Source organism: Acipenser ruthenus, chromosome 7 (genome assembly GCF_902713425.1).
Source record: "Acipenser ruthenus chromosome 7, fAciRut3.2 maternal haplotype, whole genome shotgun sequence".
In the NCBI taxonomy this organism is placed as follows: domain Eukaryota; kingdom Metazoa; phylum Chordata; class Actinopteri; order Acipenseriformes; family Acipenseridae; genus Acipenser; species Acipenser ruthenus.
The window spans coordinates 26,991,285-27,018,134 of NC_081195.1; the positions used below are offsets into that span (position 1 = coordinate 26,991,285).

The following is a 26,850-nucleotide window of genomic DNA, read 5'->3' on the forward strand; positions in this document are numbered from 1 at the left end:
ATAATGTTTGGTTTTTGTTCTGTTTTTGAAATGAAGTCGGTGTGTCAGGACCTGTGGGTTGTTGTCTGGTGTTTTCATTTCTTTGTATTTGAAAGCTGTTCTGGATAAAACCAGACAGTGTATCAGAGCTGCCCCCTGCAGGCATATGGGGGTCATTGCAGCCCAGCAATAAAGTCCTGGAGGCAGCTGTTGAGATGATCAGGAGCCATGAGTTTGATGCATGACCCTCTCCTAACAGTAACCCTGCAGACTCACAGGGGAGACTCGTCACCCACTGTGGTGCACATCCCTGACACAATACATACAGGAGTAGAGGTTTGCAGATTTTCAAAGAACCGCTAGTCCGACTGAATTTAGCACAAGCTGTTTAAGGTATCAGAATATGGAGTGTAAACAGGCTGCTATTTTTCAAGTGATTTGAAGGTCGCCTCTGAAACCAGTTTCATCCCAGTCTGATCAATGAGTTTCATTGACTCAGTCCCCTATTCCCTACTGCAACTTGTAATAACAGTCTGGTGCCACAAGGGGGCAACATTAACCAGCCATTCCGAGAACAGTGTTGATCTCCCTCAATACGAAAGCAATACAACTGCAGGGAAACCTCTGTATTAGGACCAGCTGAGGGACCGACAGTATGGGCTTAATTGGGGGGGGGGGGGGGGGGGGGGGGGGGGGGGGGGCTACTTACTGAAGGGACAGAAGATTTCTTGTGATTATTTAGAGCAGGATGGCCGAAGCTGGCCCTTCCACACCTGGTCTTTGTTACAGCCCTGTTTTAAATTGTTTAATTGAACCAATTAAACCTCCATCCAGACCGTCCTTCATTATCTCAGTTTATCTGTTAAACCTGGAGTGGACCCTCCTGATCTCGAGTCCTTAGTTGCTAGTTTGGGCTGAGCTTGCACATGTTAACACTGTGTTACACGGTTAATATTCTGGATGTTATTTCTGCACACGGCTCTGATTTATTCTAAGTTTCTTGTATATTGTATATATCTGTTATTAAATTGAAATCAGATGTTTAACGAATCGCACTGAGTTGCACGTTTACACAGGGTTTGTTCGATGCACTTCATTGTGAGGTGGTTTATATACTGAGGTGGTGGAATCGGGACTGCATTGCAGAGTTGAATCTGAATTTGAGACTCTGTCTGTCTGTCTGCAGCTGCATGTATTTAAAGAGTAAGTAGCATATCAAATAATATTTTCACTCCTTCTCTGTGTCTTCAATTTGAATATATTGAAATACTTTTAAACCAGGGGGAACTATGCAAAACCACCATGCAAACTTAAAGACAGACTTCTAGTGGAAACGTTTGTCATTGAATTTACACTGAAGACACTGAGAAAGACTTCTGGTTGATACGTTTGTCATTGAGTTTATTGAGTTTATTATAATATGTTTAAATTCAGCAGTGGGAAAGAAAGCAGCAGGTAAACAAGTCTTTGTGGAGTTCATGGTCAGCACTGAGATCCCCTCACTAGATTTACATGCATGTCAGTTGTGATGGTCGTGCAGAATTGTGGGTTTATAATTTCTAATTAGGGTTGCTGGTTTTGGGGTTTAACCGGTAAAACCTGATAAAACACCACAGGCACCAAAAAAATGAATCAGGCTTTGCTTTATAAACACCGGAAAAATACCACAAAGGCTGGGTCTGGTGATCTGCAAACCAGTTTGTTGACAATTTTTAAAAGTCGGAGTGCATCATTAGATACATTACACACAAGAACGGCTCAGCAGTGTAACGTGTAAGCAGTGTGTGACGTTTACATCTGTGTCGTCGCGACAGTGATCGAAAGGGGGGTGGCTGAACCGTCCAAAATGTTTAAGATCAGTATTGTAAGAGAGTGTCTTGCAATTGTAATATTTTATTTAGTTATATAATGTGAAATATTTCTTTTTTTAATTTTGATCTGTAGTCCCACCACTGTAACACTGAACACTTATAATATTGTAAAATCCCTCCTAAAAGTGAAACGGCAGACGATTACAAACGTGAATTCCTGGACCTTTAGCAGATCCGAGGTGCTGATGTGCAAACATTGCAGACTGCAATCCATATTGTAAAGGTAAGACAGCCACACGCATCATGGAGCATATGAACTGAAAAACTCACTTCAAATATGATTGATCTCCCCCTACATATCCAAGCTGTAAAAAGAGATGCGGTACAGGATATAACTATTCAAATTAACACGAAAAATAGATTTTAGACTGATTGTTTTGTTGTTGTTGCAAAAGTTACGACTCGTTTTGCTCAACAATAAAAATGCCATATATAACACCACCTGGAAGTTGGTTACTTATTCCCGGTTCCTTATTTGCGATGTAGTTGACAAAGCAACAAGTCCCTTTTCTCTGTGTTTTAACTCACTTACACATCTTGCTCAATTAATATATTGCTACTATTTAAAAAAAATAATCACTCCTTTAAAAAAAACAAAACTAAAATATTAATAACAAATCTGTAACAGCAGCATAGCGGTACCCTATATTACCCGCTTGTTTTGCCCCATTTACCCCCTTAGACGGCTTGCTCACTAAATTTCGGGCTATCCCTAGATAGGTTATAACACCCTCTTTGCATTAGGACAGTATTTTAACTTTTGAGATTATCTTCAAACCGTTAGTACCTTTTAAACCTTACAGTGGTGTATTCATATATATTTATATATAGAAAGTAAGTGGATAAATAGACTGAACACGATTATGCCAGCGGCACTCAACAGAAAAGAATGAACTAATTAACTTCAATAAATATATAACATTTAAATAAATAAACAAAATTCATTCAAAAGTTGTGCATGCTGATGCGCTGGGGAGGCCAAATCTAGACTGATCCTCAGAGCCAGCATTGCATGATATAATAAAAATATAAGTTTATATAAAGTAGTGTTAATTAGAATTAATACAGATTCAAAGATAGAAGTAAAAATGATGTCACAATATATAGAACACCATTACATCATGTAAGAATAAATCATATAATTTGAATGTAAACAATAACAAGTAGTTGTCATGCCGTCAAAAACCTATAAATACCTCCAATGTTTTGATTCAAACACAGGCTCCCTTGAGAAAGATATGTACAACATATCGAAACGTATATATATATATATATATATATATATATATATATATATATATATATATATTAGCTCAAAGAGCCAGCTGCCCAATGTTATGTTTCTTACCTTCTTTATTAAGCTGTTTTTGTTTGGCTGAGATAGTTTCTTGTTTGTCTAAACTAAGACGGCTGCTCTGGAAAATGCTGCATTCATAGTTATGTCTGCGCAGGAAACTGGAAAATTAAACTGACAAGATGAAATTCGAAAGGTGTTTGGCCAGGTCTTTTTCAGGTATCTGGTGAATCTCACTTCTCCCACTGAACGCAAATACGACTTTGTGAGGTTTTTAAAAACGTGTGTTTAAATTATTATGTTATCGGTGTGACCCTTGTTTTTTCTAATTGTCCATATCTTTGTTTTGAATGCTGCCTCTTATTGCCCTCTTAACAGTGTAATTAGCGACATTAAACGGCACAGGCAGACACTGCGCACTTAAGATGATGACGTAGCAAGGAGTCTAATATGAAAAAAAATATGAGTCACGTTCATGCCTATGAACGTGACTAATATCGGGATTTCTTTTTATCCAGTAGGGGTGTGTTGCCATGAATAGAATGTTTGTCTCCTGAAATAAATTATTTTAAAAATGATTTAAAGGTTTTGTGTACATACAAAAACACATTTTCGTTTCTATGTAGATCAAGATATATATAATTTAATGTAGATGTAATATATTTACAGAGAAAGAAATGTTGCTTTATTCAATAAATTACAGTACCTTACACCAGCAATTAACTTGTAGGCTATGTACACGTCCTGTCTGATGTCGTCCATGCAATAGTTAATCACAGTTTTATTCTCAACCACACACAACACCGTGCAAATAAACTACATCCGGGTTTTTAATAATATTAATACTACTAATAATAACTCGTGTTGTTGAGAGACAGAGATAATTTGTTTTTTCGTAATCACGGTTCGTGTTATTTTTGTTTTTAATATTATCCAAACAACATTAACGGCCATATTTAGAGGTCGGTATAAGGGAATGGCAAATGCAGGCTGATTGTTGCGGTTCTGCACAAAATAAATAAATCAAGGTTTACAAAGCGATTAAGATTATACCCCAAATGACTGCAGACACAAGCGAGGAGGGTAGAAGGCAAGCCGTAAACCTTAAAACAGTCAGTGTCCGCCTCACGCCCCTGGTTTGCAATCTCACAAACGTTTCTCTCCCCAGCAGTAATTACGGCGCTCTGGGGAGAGACGAGTTTGGAAAGTTTGGAAACTTATGGGCGTGACGTTTCAGTCACTTCAAAAACACACAGACACTCACAAACTGGGAGGGGAGGAACTTAGGAAAAAAACTTCGGCTGAAAATGGCTTCCTTTCCTTTGGAGCCTGCAGCCCAGAAAGAGAGTCCTTCCGCAGAGGCAGCCGCCGCGGACCCCGGGAGCCCCCCAGACGAGGCGGCGGGGTCGCTGGACGAGGCCTCGGAGCGGCTGCTGCAGACTCTGCAGAGCTCCTCCGGGCTGAGTTTCTCCGCGGAGCAGGTTTCGTGCGTCTGCGAGGCGCTGCTGCAAGCGGGCAATGTGGAGCGCCTGGGCCGGTTCCTCTCCGCCGTCCCCCTCTCCGAGGAGCTGCTACGTGGCAACGAGACTCTGCTCAAGGCCCGGGCGCTGGTGGCTTTCCACCAGGAGGAGTTCAAGGAGCTGTACGCGCTCCTGGAAAGCCACCCCTTCCAGGCAGCCAACCACGCGTTTCTCCAGGACCTGTTCCTGCGAGCCCGCTACAAGGAGGCAGAAAGGTCCCGGGGCCGGTCCCTGGGCGCCGTGGACAAGTACCGTCTCCGCAAGAAGTACCCCCTGCCCAAAACCATCTGGGACGGCGAGGAGACGGTGTACTGCTTCAAGGAGAGGTCCCGCAACGCGCTCAAGGATTGCTACAAGAGCAACAGGTACCCGACCCCGGACGAGAAGCGCAACCTGGCCAGAGTCACCGGGCTGTCCCTCACGCAGGTCAGCAACTGGTTCAAGAACCGGCGGCAGCGGGACCGCACGCCCTCGGGGGCCACCAGCAAAAGGTAAGGAGAGTAACAAAGAGAGAGAGAGCAGGGTAGGTCGCGCACCCCCTCTCTAAAATAATACACTTTGAAATTAACAAACCGATCGTTACACAACAGCGATGCAAAACAGAACCCAGAACAATGGCCTTTTAATGCAGAATTTAAAAATACAAATAATAAAATGCAACATTGCAATGCATTTTAACACCGTGTGCAAGAGCCTTTATTAAAAGAAACAGACTACAACGAACACGTGGCATAAGATAAAACTACTAGGAAATAGTACACAAAATAAAACATATATATCTAAAGTTAGGAGGAATGTTTTAAGTCTGCATACACTGCTATAGTTAAAACTAACAACACAAGCCAGCGGCTATTTAAATGGAAGCGCCGGAACAGAAAGTTGAACGATTCTTGTAGTCTGTTTAAAATAAACACGATTCTTATCTTTAGTATTATAAAAAGCAGAACAGCTTGGATATGTATCCTTCTCTTATTAAATATATATATATAAATAACCCTCTCGGTTTAAGAAACACACGTTTCTTCCATGCGTTTCGCGAGTAAATCCAGGTGCACTCTCCCGTGTGTATTGAACACTTTGTCTTTGTGTTTGCCTGGTAGGATAGCCACGCTGCCTGGCTGTCCTCGTCATGTTACCGCGGACGCGTCGCAAGGCTGTGTTGTTGTATTGAGATCAAACATGTTGTGAAATGTGAGCCGACAGTCCCGGTCCGGGTCATGTTTCTCTCTTCAACTTGTGAACGAGGCGAGCCGGGCCGAGAAAGCTGACACCGCGCCACCCTAGAGGGGACGTGGGGAGAGAGGGAGGGTGACTCGCTTTGAGCCGCTGGCGAGTGCACTGCACAGCTGATGGGCTGTTACGATTTAAAGGGTATTAAATATATTACAGAGATGGGAATCAGACTCCAATTGCATAGCATTTTGATCCATTCCTGGTTTCAATATGAGTTGTTACACACTAATCAAACTCGTAGTAAAATCTGGAATGGGTGAAACTGCTATGCAATAGGAGTCTTATTCCCATCCTTCAACTATTACTGCTAATAATACTAATACTGCTATTAATAAGACTGATGCTATTATTATTGTTCATAATAATAATAGTGCTATTAAACATATCAATATTGTTAATACGATTACTGTTAATAATAACAATGATGCTATTAATATAATACAAATACAATAATTAAAATAAATGATTAGTTGGAATCAATTTTGCCCTCCCTAAAATATATTTGTTAGTTTCATGCAAAAGTGTGTGTGTGTATGTGTGTGTGTGTGTTCTCTAATATTTGAATATGAGTTGGTCTGGAATGTACATTAGTCATGTTTCCCCCCCAAAGTGTAAGTCATTGTTAAATTGACACAGGACTTCTCTTCTGCCCAGAGTGTAATACAGCTGTGGCCAGAAGTTTTGCATCACCTAGAATTTTACGAGTTGAGACATAATTATAAAAAATAAAAATAAAATATTCTGCGTGTTCCCGGCCAAGTTTAGCAGCTGCTTATTGTAAGTGGCTTCTTATAATAGGAGTTCATTGAACACGAATTTCCTGTTTGTGCAAATTATTTTGGAGCCCTCCCACCACCGGAAGAAACATTTGAATAAAACATGGATAATGCACCACTGAACAAGAGAAAGAAACAGTTCAGTATTCACACAAACACTGCCAACCGTTCTGAAAAAGTGGGGTACAGTAATAGAGGCTATGAACAGCAAACTGTTCTTTTACATTTATAATACTTTTGATTGCAGTGTCATTGAAATTTGATTTCAGTGTTACTGTAACGTCAATAAAAGATGATAGTAAGCATTAGGGTTAGACTCCTGATAACAATAATTAAGACGACACCTTTTGTTGCTGGTCCCATGCAATTCATATTAGTGAGAGTTGACGGAGTATGTCCAGGGGTTAATGCAGCGATAACAAGAGCCCTCTGAGTTTATCGTCCATGACAGGGTCAGCTGGACATGTTAACTGGTAGTAGAGACAGGGTGGACAGTGCATATAAACTGATAAGATGCATTGGGGCCTGTGTTAAATCTCTCCCTCTCTCTCTGCAGCGAGTCGGACGGCAATCCCAGCACAGAGGACGAGTCCAGCCGGGGGGCGGAGGAGCTCCCAACACTCCCAGTGCTCCAGGCCAGCGCGGGCCACATCCTGCTGAACGGGGGCCTCCTGGGGCCTGGGACCCAGCCGCTTGTTCTGAACGGGGGTCCGGGGGGTGTGATCATCAACGGGTTGACCCTGGCAGAGGGGCAGACCCTCACCCTCAGCCCCGTCGACAACCCCCTGCTGCTGAACAGAGCCAGGCAGCCTGAGGCAGAGCCTCCCCTGCCCACGCTCCTGCTCACCGCCGGGGAGGGCAAGGGCACCTTCTTCAGGGAGCACAGCCCCGCGGGCCTCCAGAACGGAGGACACCCCAAGATAGAAGTGCTACAGACGGGCATGCAGAGCCCCACCCCCCCCTCCTGCTCCTCCTCCTCCTCCCCCTCCCCTCCCAGCACCCTGACTGTCACCCCTACCTTCCACAGCCCAGCTGGGGAGCTCAAACCTCTGACCCCCTGTCCCTCCGCCCAGCTCCCCCAGTCCAGCCAGGTAGTGCCGCTGCCCTCTCAGGTGAACCCCCATGGTCTGCTGTCCCTCCCGCAGGTAGTCCCCTCAATCCAGGGTATCCCCGTCTCCCAGCTCCCCCCCTCATCCTCATCCTCCTCTCCCTCCCCCTGCCCCCAGATTGTCCCGGCAGACCCAGTCAGCCCTGCGCTCCTCGCCCAGCCCCAGAGCTTCCATCTCACTGCGGGTCTCCCAGGTGAGCAGGAAGCCCCCCCTACTCCCCTCCTGGGACCCCCCCAGACCATCCACACCCTCCAGACACTGCCACAGACCCCCTCGCAGATCGTCCCCCTCTCCCTGCCCACTCTCTTCTCCTCCACCCCCTCTACCCCCCTCTCCCTGCCTCCTCTCTCCTCCTCCCCCTCTACTACCCTCTCCCTGCCTGCTCTCTCCTCTTCTACCTCCCCCTCTACTCCCCTCTTCCTGCCCCAGGTGGTGCCCTGCTCCCAGGCTGTCTCTCTCTCCTCCCCTGCTGGCACTCTGCAGATCCTGGCCAGCGCTCCCAGCACTCCCAGTCCTCTCCAGTTACCCGGTGGAGCCTCTGCTGGGGTGCAGCTCATTAACCCAGGCCTGTTCCAGCTGCCCTCTGGGGCTCAAGGTGAGTCTCCCTTCCCTCCTCCCTCCCTCCCTCCGTCCGTCCCTGTTTGTCTGCTTGACTCTAGTTTAATCTCAATAACACTGATGAACCCTAACTGAAATGCTCAGTTACTGCAGTTTCAATAACAACGGTAAAAGCACTAGAGCCCAAACGCTTGTCTGCCTGACTCAGTTTAGTTTCAATAACCCTGATGAAGGCACTAGAGCCCAGAGGCTTGACTCAGTTTAGTTTCATAACCCTGATGAAGGCACTAGAGCCCAGAGGCTTGACTCAGTTTAGTTTCATAACCCTGATGAAGGCACTGGCCTGTACGTTAGCCTCAGTCTCCTCTACCTTGCTGTTCCAGGTAACCTCCTCCTGAGTAATCCAGCAGGGGGCAGCACCTTCCTGACAGGCGTGTCCTTCCAGCCTGGCAAGCTCATCCTGACTGCCACCTTCCCCGCTGGCATGCTGCTCCCCTCCACTGCCCTGCCCCTCAAACAGGAGCCCAGCTCCGGGGGTCTCCTCCTCACCCCGGTCCTCTCCCCGAGCTCAGCCCCGGTCTCTGGGGTGATCTCTCTGACTCCCTCCTCCTCTTACTCCAGCCCCACCTCCTCTGTCTCGGCGTTTCAGACAGACGGCTCCGTCACCTTCATAAACTCTGCCAGCCTGTATCCTTCCGGAGCTCCCTGCACGCTCCCCCCTCCCAGCCCTGCCGCTGGACTTGGAGCTCCCCTCACCCCAGTAAGCACCAGCAGCCACCACCACCACCTCCCAGTCTCGAACTCTCAGCTCCCCCAGGTAGTATGGAGCCTGCCCAGCTCTTCCCCCTCCTCCCAGCTGCCCCAGGTAGTGTGGAGCCTGCCCAGCTCTTCCCCCTCCTCCCAGCTCCCCCAGGTAGTGTGGAGCATGCCCAGCTCTTCCCCCTGCTCCCAGCTGCCCCAGGTAGTGTGGAGCCTGCCCAGCTCTCCCCCCTCCTCCCAGCCTGGCGCTGCTGCTCTGTTGGAGCTGAGGAAGGGGGATCACTTGGGTGAGGGTGAGGGAGAGCCCAGGGGTCTGCTGAGCCTGGCCGGGGGGGAGGATCTACTCCTGGGGGGCAGGGCGGGGGGCGGGGGTGCAGAGGAGCCTGAAGACATGGAGTGTGATGCCAAGGTGCTGACTCAGCTGCAGCCTGTCCCCGTCGACGTGGATCTGGGGCTGTAGGAGGGAGGCGTCTCCACCCAGACTGGACTGTATCTGGGGTTAGCTGACTCTTTGAAGTGCAGTTTCCATTGAGAGGGTCCCTGGGGTGGGGACTGAACAGATATTCCTTCGTCAGGAGATTGGCGAGTTCTTCAGTTACTGTGCTCAATGGGAGTGCAGTCCGGAATAACATTGGATAAACTCCAGGCAGACCTGGGTATGTGAACTAAAGAAACGCCTCTATGGTGATGGGATTGTAATCCAGATTAAGCGTGAGTATCTGAGATGAACGGGAACAGCCAGCACTAGTGCTGTACAAACCGATTAATAGGATGAAGCTCTCCAATGAAATCAGGTGCTGACAGTTAGGTGAGGGTCACTGGTGTCAATCGGGCTCATACCATTCAGAGGGAAGAAACAGCTGCTTGGGTTTGTGATGATCGCTGCTTTTCTTACTCTGTGGAGAACAGAAATCCACACAGACCCAAGCAGCTGTTTCTTCACTCGTTTCACTTGGAATGGTAAATTAGCCCGATCAACACCAGCGACCCTCGCCTGTAGAAATCGATCTCAGTAATCCAACAATCTGTTCATGCAGCACTAGCCACAACACTGTACGTGACTATTGTAAAGGACCTGGCCATGCGAACTGAAGAGGATGCATCCTGTACGGATTTGATTCCTGATTTACGGCGTTTAATCTGAGATTAACAAAACCTGTTTCACTAGAGTCTCCATCTCCGCAGACCTGGGTAACAATCCAAAGAGCACAGATTTACTGTGTGCATCTCAAGTGAGTAAAACCTTTTCACTACAGTCCCTTCCAAAAGGACATATAAACTGGACAGCGGGGAGCTGAGCAGAGTAGGAGCTGCCACCACACTATAAAGGACAGCCTCCATTGAAAAGGATCATGGGAGTATAAATGAAAGATGTTTCTTTACACAGTACGATTATGAGATTAGCATCAGATGATCTGAGATTAGAAAAGCCTGTTTCACTACAGTCTCCATCTCTGCAGATATGGGTTGTAATCTAGTCCGCATCGCGATGGGATTTTAATCTGGGTTAACAGCGAGTATACGAGATTAGCAAGGCCTCTTTGAAAGGGACCTGGTATATAAAATAAAAATGATTTATCATGTATGGGTTTAGAGAGGATAATCTGAGATTAGAAAAACCTGTTTCACTACAGTCCCATTGAAAAGGACCTGGAAGCATAAACTGGAGAGGAGTGGTTGTCTATCCGGATGGACAGTGAATATGAGTGAGCGCTGCTGCCACAGGACAGTCTCCATTGACAAAGGTCCCTTTCAATAGATATGAGCTAAAGAGGTCCCTTTACACAATAGGATTACGGTCCGGATTAACATTGGATAATATGGGATTAGCACTACAGAGCCCACCTGTGACAATCTGGGGTTTAACCCAGTCCAGATTAACAGTGGGTACTCGCTGGACTCCCCCACTACTACTCAGAGCCCTTGCTTTTTTTGCTCACAAAATATGTTGATGCCCCTGAACAGATACTCGACCCCTCTTCAGATTCACGCAAGATATTTTAATGAGCGAGCAAGACGGCTAGCATACCGTCCCACAAGGTGATTGGGACGTTTCCGATTCATTTTACTCACGGCAAGCGTCCAGCGGGACACGGTCTCACTGCATTGATTGATTGAATCTCCCATTTAAAGGAGTCTCTGTCTTTGTGTCTGTCCGTGTGTGTGTGTGGCTGCTGTCAGTTGCAAAGCGTTTGTTGACTAACCATGGAAAAGTCTGTTATGCAAATTACATTAGAGAAGCAGACTGAGTGTGTGTGTGTGTGTGTGTGTGTGTGTCCGTGCTCAGTGTGTTTTCACAGTTCAGTTCTTGGTCACAGTGGGCAAACTTGGAGATTTAGTACGGAGCTGGGTACTAAGTTGCAGACTAGCTAATACGGTACTATCTCAGGATCATCCCCAGCTGCTTTATAATTTAGTACCAATTGCAATGAAGAAATATGGAACAAAGTGGGGACAAGCTGATCCCCAGCTATGGTACAGAGCTCAGGGTTAAGGTCTTTATTGTAGTTTGCTACCAAACAGGAACTGAAGGGGGGGGCTCAGCTAATTATATTTTAAGAGTGTTTGTTATCTTTACGAGATCAAAATCTTTTTTTTTTTTTAAGAAACTGAACATCTTAATTATTGTTTTTTAATTAACATTTGATGTACAGAAATGTCTACACACGAATGTAAATACTAAGGCTGAATTGCATAAGAATATTTTCCCATTTTCTTAAACCAAATTCACATGTATAATCTAATTTTCCTAAACCACCATCAGAATTAATGAAGCTGCGTTAGAGGATAAACAGAACTTATAAAAGCTTAATTTCTCAGTATATCCATACAAAGGTAATCATGGCCAGTAGTTGTGTGCAAAATTATACAATAGAGCAACAACCTTTATTCATAGAGTGTGTAAAAGATCTCATTGAAACTGTGGAGGACGACTGAAAGGGTTCCACAGCAATTCTGCAGGCAGCGCACGCTGCGTGGAGCACACCTGCAAGCAGGTTTGATGCTGTCTTCCCTGAGAGGCGACCAGGTACAGCAGCACATTAAATACTGTGGAAGAGGCTGACCGCAGAGACACTGGAAAGTCATACAGGAATTATATATTTTATAAAACAGGCCTACGTTAAGTTGGCTAAGGATGAAACTGGTTTTGTTGCAAACGTTTTCGTTGTGGTTTTTTTTTTCCGAAGATTTCAAATAATTTCATATCATGTTTAGTTATGAATAGCTCAGTTTCATAAAGTTGGCAGTACATTTTGGGATTTTTCATATTTGTTCCAGTTCGTACGACAGCACAAGTCTTTAGCCTCCAGAAATTGCTGGACTAACTTAGTAACGAGTTTTAAAGCCTGGTCACACGGGTGACTCTCGACAGCAACAAGAGGAACATGTTTGTTTCCCGCGTGTTGCCTTTCAGTTGGAGGTGGTCACACGCGAGACAAGCTGGCAACACACAGAGAGCAACGCAATGCAACCCAATCACAATGCACGCTTTTGACATGAGACGTAGACATGCTGTGGAGGAATACTACAATATTAAAATGTACTAATTACATTAACAAACCTGTAGTTCCTTCTTAATTAAATACAAAATGTGTACATTAGTAGAATTATATAGTTAGTAGGTCTACATATTTAATATGCCAAACCTAATAAATATATTGGTATCATTATCCTAAACAAGGTTTTCCAGAGCATGATAGCAGACCTGATATTTTTTAAATTTTCTCCATTTCGTTTGCTGTTAAAATGAAAGATGTTATGATAGGGGGTTAATGTAGGAATGACAGCCATGCTGCATACATGGCAAATTAACTTAAAATAAAACATTTTAAAGAATGTGGTACACAGATTTTATTATTGTAAGAATTTTATTCATGCTTAAATGTGTTATTGTAGTCGTGGACATGAACATTCGCTTATCCACACACACACTGTACCGTCGGCGCTGCTTTATCGGGACGACTCGAGAGAAGGAAAAATCTCCCAAATAAACGGCTGTCCCAGTTAGAGAGAGGCAGTTGAGACAACCCGAGTCACACTTTTCATTCTTAATGACAAGAATGAAATCACATCGCATTATGATTACATATTAAATACATCCTTTAAAATATGAGTCTGTTTTTTTAAAATCCTAAACAAAATTAATCACACCTGCGATGTTAACAGCAGCCTGAGAAACCACAGAGACTCTAGCACCTTCTTCAAGAGTTCAGCGTGGTTTACACAATTTACACAAGTCACAGTGTAGTCACGTACTCACTGCACTGTGCTACACGAACCTGTGTTGCTCTGAAAAGCAATCTCCCTTCATCTTTTGAAAATACTGTATCCCAATTAAACAAAGTGACGTCACAATTAAACAACATAAATAGCATATGTATAGCTTACATATAATTAATTGGATGACATGCAGGAATGGGAATGTATCAAATCTGCTGTCTGTCTGACTTAGACGCTGTCTATATCTTTATTATCATGTGACACTACTATCAAATATGATTGGCTGGTATTGAAAATGTCGCCTGAAAAAACATCGTCCTAAAGTGGGAGCCGCATCGCAGGGGTGTTGCCCAGGGTGGTCACACCAAGTGACAAACCGGCAGCATCTGTCCCCCATTTTATTTAGTCGCCCGTGTGACCAGGCCTTTAGTATCCTAGAGGTTAGTAGCGGTTACTTTGGGTTCGTTGCAATTGAGAAAGTTTAATACCCAGCTGGGGACTCTTGAGCTGCTTAGTTCGTTGCAATTGGTATTAACTTGCGTACTGGTTTAGTTCCATCCTCCCTACTAACCACGGGATCATCCCCAGATAGGACACTCCTTTTAGTCTGTTGCAATTGACCCAGTGATTCAATCCTGCTCTCCTTTATCCTGCCCGTCTCTCTCAGCTGTCCACACGTTTACTGCAATAGGACTTGAGAGGAGCAAACACTACCTGTAAATATCAACAGCACTCTATGCAAAGACACTTCCAACTAGCTTTCTATGGATTTTTGTATTCAAATTATTATTATTATTATTATTATTATTATTATTATTCTGTTTGTAAGTGAAACTGAATATTCCTGTAAATACCAGTGCCTTCCACACCCCCTGTCCCATGAAGTGGGGTGCACTGTTTACTCTCTGTTATGTTTCCATAAAGAAAGGGGGATGATGGGGAGGAAGAGGTGGGGGTCAAACGAATTCATTTCAAACAGAGGCTGGACCAAGGCTTTCAAATCCACAGATCCCTGGAATTCACTACTTTGTTTTATTTACATTTCTATTGGGGAGAAAATGGGGATCAATTTGATTGATAATCCATAGCCCTGGATTTTATGTTTAATCGAGAGCAATTAAAAAAAAAAAAAAAAAAAAAAAGCAAGCTGTGTTTCAGACGGTAAGAGGCGGAGCGGATGTGAAAGCCTTCGCCAGCGCTCCTGAAAGGGCAGACAGACAGCGGTGTTTCTATGTAACCTTGATGTTCTGCTGAGATGAAGGAGAGGGTCATGGTCTTGCAACACGCAGGCCACTGTATTAGAAACCCCCACCCTCATAGCGGGTTCAAGTTCATCTCATGTGTGCTCTCCTAAGGGAAATGGCTAACCACACCCACCCCCCAGAATGATCAAATAAAACTCCCAAGCTCAAATTTCAAATATACTGCTCACAAAAAGTTAAGCATATTCTTGGAATGCCAAATATTCAAATGAAACAGTTTGTGTATTGCCCCTGCTCCAAGGCCATTGCCCTGCCGACCATGATGGGCACACCTGCCCCCGATCGCTGTTCAATGAAACCACCTGAGACAGAACTGCAGTTTCTCTGTGCAAGGTACCTGCAGATCATTGACTGTGTGAAGACAATGCTGTAGCTGGATACAAGGGCTGCTCACACCTGTCTGACTCCACGAATCGAAAGCGTTGGGTGAAGGAGGCTCTCGGGAGATGATCGCATGCGAGTGGTCATCTTGTTGGAAAGCGCTTGGGCATTGCGCTGTGGTCAGCAGATTGTGGATGAAGTACAGACAGACAATAGACCTCGAAGTGGGCGGCAAAAAGTGACCAATGGCAGACACGATAGAAGACTCATCAATTCAGGTCTGAGACATCACACTAGAAATGCCACAACTCTGTCAAGATGCTGGCTCCAATGTATCGACCTAGACAGTCAGAAATCACCGACACAGCCATGGCATGTATCCTTTTCCTTTGATGAACCACCACCATCAGGCTCCACATCTGGGGTCAAATTGGGCCAATGCCTTGTGATCTGATGAATCAAAGTTTCATCTTGACTTCATCTTGTGAGAGCTTCACTCTCACTGCAACGTGGTACCTCCTGATAGGTATGGAGGAGGGGCGGTTATAGTGTGGGCTGGGGTCACCAAGCCTGGATGGATAGTCTCGGGACAGGCCTAGCTTGACCCAGTAGTTGTCCCATTTGCACAGCGGCATTGACAAGGCTTCATGGATGACAGCGCCAGACTGATTTCCTTCAGCAGCACCAAATCAATCGTTTACTATGGCCTTCGATGACCCCCGACCTAAACCCTACAGACGCCTCTGGTGCACTCTGGGAAGACGCCTGTGAGCCCCACCTTACACCCCCAGCAACATCCAGGAGCTGGCCTTGCTCCTGCAGGTAGAGTGGAACCGCATCCTGAGGAAGACACTGGCAAGCTGATCAGAAGTGTGCGTCATTGCTGCGAGAGGGGGTCCAGCTGCTATTAACTCATGTGTGAAATGATGCATCACCCCCCACTGTTATTGTCAGGAGAAGTGATCCCAATGAGTGATGTCATATTCCTTTCAGTGAATTCACTACAAAACATTAGTGATTACATGTGTGCCATCTTTGGTTTTTGTGAGCAGTATATATTGAAACATGAAGACAGCATCTCGAATACAGCGTTATTTGACTGTCGTAGCTAACGTTCTATCTCAGATCTGTACATGGAAACTCTGGGTTTCAGTGCACGGCTCACACTGTTGTCCTGAACGAGTGGTTTGCATTTTGTCCTTTTGAGGGGGTCGCAGACAAGCTTCTCGCTCCTTCCTTTCACCTTCCTCTGCAGGCCTGGAGGGAGAGAGAGAGAGAGAGGGGCCCGGGACTGAGACCCGCAGACAGGGTGTGTTCAGGTGTATGATTCCTCTCTCTCACTCTCTCTCTCTGCATATAGAGCTGTGCCTGCCTGCCTGTTTTTATACTTTGCTGCGCTCCCCATCCTCACCTCCCCCCCCACAGCACCGTGATACCAAAGATCAGCCGGCCAGCTTCTGTTTCTGAACAAAGGGAAAGAGGTGCAATGTGAATATTTTTATGTCTTCCATTTTTGTACTCAAAGGTTGTTTTATTTTTCTAAACCATTTTACTGTATTATTATTATTATAATAAAAATAAAAAATAAACGCTACCAGATGCAGCCTTGCCTGTCTTTGCCTGTCTCTCGACACAAGACCGATCCATTTATCTGTGTGATCTCACCGATATCAGTGACTCTGTCCAGTTGACCTAAAGTTAATTAATGCTTTTCTGTGGACCTCATTTCACTATGAAGGGAGAATGTGAGAGGGGAGGATAGTATGAGAGAGGAGTGAGGGGATATTGTGAGAGTGAGAGTGAGTGGGATAGTGTAAGATCCCCCAACTGCAAAGAAAATCTAATTTGAGGATTTGCAAATGCTATTATCGCACCAAGCTCCACTCCAGGCTCACTGCAGGCGCTGTTATGCAAAGCTGGATTTGACTGTGAAATCACAGCATTGTCAGTCCGTTCAGCACCCTGCAAAGTGCCCTGTGCTGGAGTGGGTGAGGGGAGGATAGTGTGAGAGAGAGTAGGAGTGAGAGAGGAAGGCAGTTTGCAGGGTGCTGAATGGACTGACAATGCTGTGACTTCACAGTCAAATCCAGCTTTGCATAACAGCGCCTGGAGTGGAGCGCTGGGACAGGGAGAATGCACCCACCCCCTCCTCACCGGATCAGGTTACCCGGGGGGTGAAACCAGACCCCAGGCTCATCCCGCCGCTCGCCAGAGATCCAATAAACAGCCGGCAGGGAAGGCAGGTGAGGAGATCAGTGAGCAAGAACCGAAGAGGAGCGACGGGCCTGAACCAGAAACCAGGAACGAGGGAGGAAGCCTGGGAGACGCTGCTATACCTGACCGCCTGCCAGTCTGCCTGCCTGTCTGTCTCCCTCTGTGTGCCTGCCTGTCTGTCTGTCTCTCTGTCTGTCTCCCTCTGTGTGCCTGCCTGCCTGCCTGTCTGTACCTCACAGTTCCAGTTCAGAGGGGCCAGCAGGTTTGATCTGGTCGGATCGGGCTTGTTTCTCTCCTTGTCTCTGGGACTCTGAGCTGCAGTCTCACCTCAGCTTTTTCAAGCCGTCAACTACAGTTCAAAACTACCTTTTCTGTGGATCAAAAAAGAAACCGAAGAAACCAATCAGCTGTCCATCCCACCCTGTACCCTGGAGGCCGTGATGTACCCCCCGGTGTTCACTCCGGAACAGGTGGCCTGCGTGTGCGAGGTGCTGCAGAGAGGGGGCAGCATGGAGCGGCTGGGGCACTTTCTGTGCTCCCTGCCGCCCTGTGATTGGCTGCAGCATGACGAGAGCGTGCTGAAGGCGCGGGCTCTGCTGGCATTTCACTGCGGGGAGTTTGGGGAGCTGTTCCGCCTGCTGCAGAGCCGGCCCTTCTCCCCCAACAGCCACCCTGCCCTGCAGCAGCTGTGGCTCCGAGCGCACTACCTGCAGGCAGAGAGGCTGAGGGGCCGACCCCTGGGGGCTGTCGGCAAGTACCGCGTGCGCAGGAAGCACCCCCTGCCCCTCACCATCTGGGACGGGGAGGAGACCAGCTACTGCTTCAAGGTACCAGCTCACTCGCTCACTCTCTATCACTCTCACACTCTCCCTATCCCTTTCTCTATCACCCTCTCTCCCTCTCTTTCTGTCCATCCCTTTCTCTATCGTTCTATCACTCTGTTCCTGTCTTATACATACACTCCTCCCTTCTTTTCTCTGTCCCTCTTTTTCTCAGCCTCTTCTCCCTCTATCTCTCCAGTTTCTAACAAATGACTGCTGTTGTCTTCATTTATTATTTAATTTAACTTTAAATATAAAAGTGTGTCTTCAGTGTCTCTGGTGTTGTCTGATACCCGGCTGTGTAGGAACAATTCAATAATTGATAATTTAATGTTTATCTGGGTTGATTAGTTCGCTTATTAATTGACGTGTTACAAAGATCGAGGATGTACTAAGAACACACATTCACACGCAGACACAAGGAAAGTTTCATCAATAGTATTATTTTATTAAGTACACAAATATTAAACAGGAATCAGAAAAGTCAGAAAGTAAATCTCTTGGTCTGTAAGCACAAACACAATTCAAAACTCTCACTACACTCATGGTGACTAGCAGGCAATTGAAATATGACACCGCCTGTCTCCTCACACACAAGCTGCAGCTCGAGCAAGCTGTGACGTAGCTGTAGCTGGCTCACACACACACACGCCCCCATAAGAGCACACAGCCTCAACTGAGACGATGCAGACAATCTTAGAATAGATCACATTGTTAATGGTATATAGATTAAGGAATGGCAAGTTTACTTTTAAAGAAATTCTTCATACAACAATATGAGGTAGATCACTTATAGTTACTTCATCAAGTTTCACTAAAAGTTATTTCACACGCAGGGTGTGCAAATAATTAACAATTCTATGTTAATATGTTACAATTAATTAGTTCCGTGAAAGGAAAGTGCAACTCGAATTATAATTAGGGCTTCTGATTTTCTGTTTTAACCGATAAAACCAGATAAAACACCCCCGATACAAAAAAAATTGAAATCAGTGGATAGCCAATAAACACTGGAACACACCGGAAAAACTGTGACTTTACCCTTTTCACATTTAAAAATAAAACCTACTGCAAAACAAAAATAATAATAAATACATTTCTCAGTGCTGCTGGGCAATGTCTCGCCTTCCTGACTTGCATCTATCATTGATTTGTTCTCAATTCTTTAAACCCACCCCAACTACTGAATGACAGAACATTCCTACATTTCTATTGGAGACTCCGCTTGCGAGATTGAAAATGAGATTACAATCAGGATGGAGGCTTCTTAGCAGGATTTAAAGCTGTATTACAGTTAAGATACGGAGGCTTTAAAACAGAATTGTGGTGAAACATACAAAAATGTGCCCAGACAAAAACCCCAGAAGAATGTGCCCGTGACCATAGGGATTTCGTTGTGGAAGACAGCAAAGGAAAGAAGGTACAACTTAAGTGTGCAAGTACTGTCGAGTTACTACTATACTTATTTTGACAGAAAAAAAAAACCTCAAGCATTTTGGAAAGTAACCGAAAACACCAATTTCATACAGTATATCAAAAATGAAAGCCCCGAAAAAAACGATTTACATAAAACACGGAAATAGCTAAAAATAAGCACCAAAAAATACAATTAATAAAACCTAAAAAACAGAAGCCCTACTTATACTCAACAGTTTCTTGAAACTTAGATTTTTGGTCTGCTGGTTTGGAAACTCAGTCTGTTGAAGTGTCCATTACAAAAAGCTCTTCTTTCAGCAACAAATTCTTCAATCCCATGTTGGATCAAACTCGGCAACAAAGCTTTCAATCCTCGACAGAATCAACAAACGGCTGCACAAAGTCTTCAGTCCTCGGTATAGGATCCACAACAGCGCCTGTCCCCTCTGTCCTTATCTTTTAGCAACGCAGGTAGCAGGGCACAGTTTCTTTTGGATACTGTGGTTGTAGGTGTACAGCAGACCCAGACGGGTTTGTCTGATAACAGTCACTGTAAATTTTACAGCAGTCCTCCAGCCGGGCCTCAGTCTCGTTACTTGTGGTCGTTGACTCGCTTGCAGCTTGCTTCCTCATCTTGGGTCTGTTTTCAGGCAGAGTCCCGTCTTGGTTCAGTTTTTAGACAGAGTCCCGGAGTTGCAGCTTCGCTTAGCAGAGTGACAGCACCTTGTTTATCATTCGATGTGGAGCGCCAAATGTTCAGTTTGGCTTGTATATTTATATTCTTTTTCACTCTGCTAGATAGCCTCATTCATGAGATCATTTGTGTATCTTGCCTTTTTTTAAACTCACAGTCCTTTGATGTTTTAATGTCCTGTTCCACTGGGACATCACTAGTTTATGTCTTCCTTGCGTCAAAATGATTGGTGTTGCACGTGTGAATTATCTGTACATAATTCAACTGTCCGCTCAGCCTAATCCAGTCCAGGCACCGGTCCTCTAATCAGTAGGTCACATAGTTCAGTATGTTTGCAAGTCAGAGGCCCCCTTCTCAAGACACAGCAGTTTGCCCTGTTTCTCAAGACACAGCAGTTTGCCCTGTTTCTCAAGACACACAGTTTCATTAATGAATCCAGTTACATCTCTATTACACTTTCATGTATTATTATCATATTGTTGAATACGAGTCGGCTGTGTGTGTGTCTGCTGCTCTGGATCACAGCACTGCGCTGGCAGGACTGTCCAGTGATCCCCAGCCCAGAGCAATGCTGCACACTGAAACTGCTGCTTTTGGTTTTGTGAGATTATTTAACAGAGTTTCTAAAACAGCTGCTGATCACAAACCAGATGAGAGAGAGGGAGAGCGAGAGAGCGAGCCAGCAGAGCCAAGTCTGAACATGTCAACATGCAAACACATGCAAACAGCTGTGCAGCCTAGCACCATGACCGGGACACGTGTTTCCTCTGCTACCACACTCAGACCCCTTACTCACTACAGCCCTGGTGTCAATAATACAGCTCTGGACAAAAGTGTTGATTCATCTACAATTTTAGGATTGAACCAGAATAATAATAATAATAATAATAATAATAATAATAATAATAATAATAATAATAATAAATGTATGAACATAATTTAGATCTGTTATTTAACATCATGTAATCAAAGAAACTACCAAAAGCCATGATCCTAACATGTTAGATTTTGAAATGCCACATTTTTCAATTTTTGTCAGTTTTTCGTTAAGTATATGGAAAACTACAAAGCGGTATGTAATTCAGTAAGTTAACGTAACATTATTCAGCAGGTTTCATTCGACTTTATGAAGCAAAATGTGTTAATTCTAAAGAGTGATGCTAAACTTTTGGCCATACTTTGAACCTCCAGTGTATATAAATTCTATATATAATACAGTTATTATTATTATTATTATTATTATTATTATTATAATGGTTCTCTCTCACCTGCTCCCTCTCCTTCTTTCCCCTCCCTCTCTCCCCTACTCCCTCTCCCCTTCCTCTCTTCCCTTCCCCGTCCCTCCCTCCCTCCCTCCCAGGAGAGATCACGCAATGTCCTGAGGGAGTGCTACTCTCTGAACCCCTACCCCTCCCCGAGAGAGAAGCGCGAGCTGGCCGGAGTCACGGGGCTGACCGCCACACAGGTCAGCAACTGGTTCAAGAACCGGCGGCAGAGAGACCGGGCCGCCAACGGCAGAGACAGGTGAGGAGCCCTAACAAAGAGAGAGCGGGACACTGACAGAGACAGGTGAGGAGCCCTAATAAAGAGAGAGCGGGACAGGGACAGGTGAGGACCCCTAACAATGAGAGAGCGGGACACTGACAGGGACAGGTGAGGAGCCCTAATAAAGAGAGAGCGGGACAGGGACAGGGACAGGTGAGGACCCCTAACAATGAGAGAGCGGGACACTGACAGGGGCAGGTGAGGAGCCCTAACAAAGAGAGAGCGGGACACTGACAGAGACAGGTGAGGAGCCCTAACAAAGAGAGAGCGGGACACTGACAGGGACAGGTGAGGAGCCCTAATAAAGAGAGAGCGGGACACTGACAGGGGCAGGTGAGGAGCCCTAATAAAGAGAGAGCAGGACACTGACAGGGACAGGTGAGGAGCCCTAACAAAGAGAGAGCGGGACACTGACAGGGGCAGGTGAGGAGCCCTAATAAAGAGAGAGCGGGACACTGACAGGGGCAGGTGAGGAGCCCTAACAAAGAGAGAGCAGGACACTGACAGGGGCAGGTGAGGAGCCCTAATAAAGAGAGAGCGGGACACTGACAGGGGCAGGTGAGGAGTCCTAATAAAGAGAGAGCGGGACACTGACAGGGGCAGGTGAGGAGCCCTAACAAAGAGAGAGCGGGACACTGACAGGGACAGGTGAGGAGCCCTAACAAAGAGAGCGGGACACTGACAGGGACAGGTGAGGAGCCCTAATAAAGAGAGAGCGGGACACTGACAGGGGCAGGTGAGGAGCCCTAACAATGAAAGAGCGGGACACTGACAGGGACAGGTGAGGAGCCCTAATAAAGAGAGAGCAGGACACTGACAGGGACAGGTGAGGAGCCCTAATAAAGAGAGAGAGCGGGACAGGGACAGGTGAGGAGCCCTAATAAAGAGAGAGCGGGACACTGACAGGGACAGGTGAGGAGCCCTAATAAAGAGAGAGCAGGACACTGACAGGGACAGGTGAGGAGCCCTAATAAAGATAGAGCGGGACACTGACAGAGACAGGTGAGGAGCCCTAATAAAGAGAGAGCAGGACACTGACAGAGACAGGTGAGGAGCCCTAATAAAGAGAAAGCAGGACACTGACAGGGGCAGGTGAGGAGCCCTAATAAAGAGAGAGCGGGACACTGACAGGGGCAGGTGAGGAGCCCTAATAAAGAGAGAGCGGGACACTGACAGGGGCAGGTGAGGAGCCCTAATAAAGAGAGAGCAGGACACTGACAGGGGCAGGTGAGGAGCCCTAATAAAGAGAGAGCAGGACACTGACAGGGGCAGGTGAGGAGCCCTAATAAAGAGGTAGAGCGGGACACTGACAGGGGAAGGTGAGGAGCCCTAATAAAGAGGTAGAGCGGGACACTGACAGGGACAGGTGAGGAGCCCTAATAAAGAGGTAGAGCGGGACACTGACAGGGACAGGTGAGGAGCCCTAATAGAGAGCGGGACACTGACAGGACAGGTGAGGAGCCCTAACAAAGAGAGAGCGGGACACTGACAGGGGCAGGTGAGGAGTCCTGCTGCACCTCCTAGTGGTCACTTTTCAAACTGCATCACTTCAGGATTTCAGCTCTCGGGGTGGGGGTTGTTTATGTTTTGTTGGACTAGGTAGTAAATAATGATCCACTGGAGAATGACAGAGAACACACACAGTAGCATAGCAGATGTTATATTGAGGCACACTGTCTGTCTCCCTGTCTCCCTGTCTGCCTGTCTGTCTATCTCACTGTTCATACACTCTATTAGTTTCCAGCTCCATTAGTTTTCTGTTCTAGATAGGTGACCGATTGTGACATCATTTACTTAACTTCACAGTTGAAGATAATCACTTTGCTTCTTGTAAAGCCCTTGACGTCACCCTTATAGATGAGTCTCATAGTAAGAGCACAGTGTAAGCATGGTACAGCAGTAGAAACTCAATAAGCAGTGTCCAGGAGTAGCACATTACATGTAACTCATTACTGTAATCTCATTACATGTAACTCATTACTGTAATCTCATTACTGTAATCTCATTACTGTAATCTCATTACTGTAATCTCATTACATGTAACTCATTACTGTAATCTCATTACTGTAATCTCATTACATGTAACTCATTACTGTAATCTCATTACATTTTTCAGGACCTTGGAACTGTAATGGTTCTATTAATGGAATGTGGTAATGCGTTACATTTAATGTGACATAATAACATAGTTTTAGTTACATTTTATAAAAGGTTTACAGCTAATGCATGAAACCAGAAAGCGCTTCAGCAGTACAAGTCAAATCTTACATGTCACTTGAACAGCATCTTGCTAGAAAAGAGAGGCAGAGAAGGGAACAAGGGGGTTCGATAGCTGGATTAATGTAAACTGTGCCTGAGAAGTAGCTATTTGTAACTGTAGCGTGTTTTTCAAAGTAATAAATCAATGTAACTGGCAACTTGTAAGTGAACTTTTTAAAAGTACCTTCCCCTGCTCTGTCTGTGTGGTATGGCTGGTGTGTTCAGTGTGTTTCTTCCTGTGCTCTGTCTGTGTGGTACGGCTGGTGTGTTCAGTGTGTTTCTTCCTGTGCTCTGTCTGTGTGGTACGGCTGGTGTGTTCAGTGTGTTTCTTCCCCTGCTCTGTCTGTGTGGTATGGCTGGTGTGTTCAGTGTGTTTCTTCCTGTGCTCTGTCTGTGTGGTATGGCTGGTGTGTTCAGTGTGTTTCTTCCCCTGCTCTGTCTGTGTGGTTTGGCTGGTGTGTTCAGTGTGTTTCTTCCCCTGCTCTGTCTGTGTGGTATGGCTGGTGTGTTCAGTGTGTTTCTTCCCCTGCTCTGTCTGTGTGGTATGGCTGGTGTGTTCAGTGTGTTTCTTCCTGTGCTCTGTCTGTGTGGTATGGCTGGTGTGTTCAGTGTGTTTCTTCCTGTGCTCTGTCTGTCTGGTATGGCTGGTGTGTTCAGTGTGTTTCTTCGTGTCACTCCTCCATGCTGTGTTTCCTGATCCTCATCTCTCTGTCTTGCAGGGAGGGGGGTGAGAGAGTGGCACGCACGCTGGGCTCCCCTGGGAGGGAGGGGTACCCCAGCTCAGACGAGGAGCTCCCTCGCCACCCGCCTCTCCTGGGGGGGTGCTGACGGGGGGGAGGGGCACGGCCACACAGCGCTCACGGGATGAAGGGGCTGGAACGAAGAAGGAAACACTTCATTTGACTAACGTTTGGAGTCTTTCACAAAGTCTTTTTCTAGTCAAAGCGTTTATTTACATTGTTAGTAGAGGGTGCTGACACTCGTACTCGGAATTGCCTTTAAGAAGTATTTAGCGTCCAATACTAAACAAATCCATTCATTAACGTGTTCATTTCAAAACAAGAAAAGCTGTCCTTCCCTCAGTTTACAATTCAGCACCAATCAATGGCAAGTAACTGAGTTCTTTAAAAGCCGACAGGAAGCCAATTTTCCTCTCATCCAGGGCGCTGACATTTTTACTGCCACAATATTCTTCCAATCGCCTTTTAAAACATTGAAATCAACACAATAATTAACAGATTTGTTTAATACCTGCCGATAAATGCTTCTTAAAAGCGATTAGGAGTACGAGCATCAGCACACTCATTTTCAAACAGACGTGACAAATTACGAGCTGATCCTAATTTCATTCTTGGAGTCGCCCAGTTTATCGTTGTGCATTTCTTATTTTCACTTGTTTCAGCATAATACCCAGTACAGAGTGTACACTGATATAGCAAGTCCAGCATTTCAAATCTGCTTGATTTGTAGTCTTTAACTAGTAGTTGTCTCTTTATTCGGATGCAGAGACAGAACGACTAATTAACATTTAAAGGGAGGTAGAGATTTGGAAAATAAAAACCGGAAAGTTCAAGCCCCAGTTATACTTTATAATACATGTGAAGCACAGTACAGCCTAATTCAGCATCGCCTGGGACCGGAGAATTGTGCCGGATTGTATATAATGTGTGCAGAGGTACTGGAAAATCTAATACTGTACCTAAACAAAATAAAAGTAGAAATGACCAACTACTGGCACACTTTTAAAACGGTTCCGGATTGTAGAGGGGATCACTCCGTTCATTTCAATAGGGGTGTGATTGGTCTGTAGAGGGGCTGGATTAGACAGGGTTTGCTGTGAGTTTTATACAGTCTGGAAAGGGCAGGATCTGTTGAAATGCTAACATATCTTAAAGCATCATGACAAAGTGAACCTCTCTTTATCAGAATTGAGGATGAGGAAAACCTATAGAGATGTATCCAGAATCAATCAGGGGCATAAAAGTATGAGTTTGTTTGTTTGTAAAAAAAAAAGTCATTGACCATCCAGTGTGCTGTGGAGAACAATAATAAAACAATGATGAAAACACACTGACTTGCTTTAGATTCCTCTGTGCTGCAATATACTGGACTCTATCAAACTGGTAGTCTTTAAACCCTAGTCTCCAATACTAGAGGAATTTAGTTTCACTCATTATTATTATTGATGAAACAACCGTGAATACAATGGACTTCACAATCAGATGAAGGCACCTGAACACTTTCTACAGGAAGGTCTAAGGTTCCTGGTAGCTGACTGATCTCTAAACTTTGTCAAGTCTTGTCTTAAAGGACCCCAGTGATTCAGCATGACTAGGTAACCCCTTCCATCCCCTCACCTCTCTCTGTGTGAAGAAGTGTCTCCTTCAACAACATGACTAGGCAGCCCATTCCATCCCCTCACCACTCTCTGTGTGAAGAAGTGTCTCCTTCAACAACATGACTAGGCAGCCCATTCCATCCCTTCACCACTCTCTGTGTGAAGAAGTGTCTCCTTCAACAACATGACTAGGCAGCCCCTTCCATCCCCTCACCACTCTGTGTGTGAAGAAGTGTCTCCTTCAGCAACATGACTAGGCAGCCCCTTCCATCCCCTCACCACTCTCTGTGTGAAGAAGTGTCTCCTTCAACAACATGACTAGGCAGCCCATTCCATCCTCTCACCACTCTCTGTGTGAAGAAGTGTCTCCTTCAACAACATGACTAGGCAGCCCCTTCCATCCCCTCACCACTCTGTGTGTGAAGAAGTGTCTCCTTCAACAACATGACTAGGCAGCCCCTTCCATCCCCTCACCACTCTCTGTGTGAAGAAGTGTCTCCTTCAACAACATGACTAGGCAGCCCATTCCATCCCCTCACCACTCTCTGTGTGAAGAAGTGTCTCCTTCAACAACATGACTAGGCAGCCCATTCCATCCCCTCACCACTCTCTGTGTGAAGAAGTGTCTCCTTCAACAACATGACTAGGCAGCCCATTCCA

At 45.6% G+C, this 26,850-nt stretch overlaps 2 protein-coding genes across 2 annotated transcripts; both read left to right on the plus strand.

Annotated features, from left to right (window-relative positions):
• Positions 1-4,268: 4,268 nt before the first annotated feature.
• LOC117414534 (homeobox protein SIX5-like) lies at positions 4,269-14,462 on the plus strand. The gene is made up of 3 exons (XM_034922107.2): positions 4,269-5,155; positions 7,230-8,377; positions 8,724-14,462. The coding sequence occupies exons 1-3, from the start codon at positions 4,452-4,454 to the stop codon at positions 9,557-9,559; spliced, it is 2,688 nt and encodes an 895-aa protein (XP_034777998.2). The 5' UTR covers positions 4,269-4,451; the 3' UTR covers positions 9,560-14,462.
• A 2,191-nt stretch (positions 14,463-16,653) lies between these two features.
• Positions 16,654-25,922, plus strand: LOC117415100 (homeobox protein six1b-like). The gene is made up of 3 exons (XM_059026726.1): positions 16,654-17,944; positions 21,409-21,572; positions 24,572-25,922. The coding sequence occupies exons 1-3, from the start codon at positions 17,558-17,560 to the stop codon at positions 24,678-24,680; spliced, it is 660 nt and encodes a 219-aa protein (XP_058882709.1). The 5' UTR covers positions 16,654-17,557; the 3' UTR covers positions 24,681-25,922.
• The last annotated feature ends 928 nt before the right edge of the window (positions 25,923-26,850 follow it).

What these genes read in the sequence shown, in the direction of transcription:
- LOC117414534 (XM_034922107.2), top strand. Translation starts at nt 4,452, where the DNA reads ATGGCTTCCTTTCCTTTGGAGCCTGCAGCCCAGAAAGAGAGTCCTTCC. An exon ending in TCGGGGGCCACCAGCAAAAG is followed by an intron (nt 5,156 to 7,229) that starts GTAAGGAGAGTA and finishes CTCTCTCTGCAG; the next exon opens with CGAGTCGGACGGCAATCCCA. An exon ending in GCTGCCCTCTGGGGCTCAAG is followed by an intron (nt 8,378 to 8,723) that starts GTGAGTCTCCCT and finishes TTGCTGTTCCAG; the next exon opens with GTAACCTCCTCCTGAGTAAT.
- LOC117415100 (XM_059026726.1), top strand. Translation starts at nt 17,558, where the DNA reads ATGTACCCCCCGGTGTTCACTCCGGAACAGGTGGCCTGCGTGTGCGAG. An exon ending in AGACCAGCTACTGCTTCAAG is followed by an intron (nt 17,945 to 21,408) that starts GTACCAGCTCAC and finishes CCTCCCTCCCAG; the next exon opens with GAGAGATCACGCAATGTCCT. An exon ending in GCCGCCAACGGCAGAGACAG is followed by an intron (nt 21,573 to 24,571) that starts GTGAGGAGCCCT and finishes TCTGTCTTGCAG; the next exon opens with GGAGGGGGGTGAGAGAGTGG.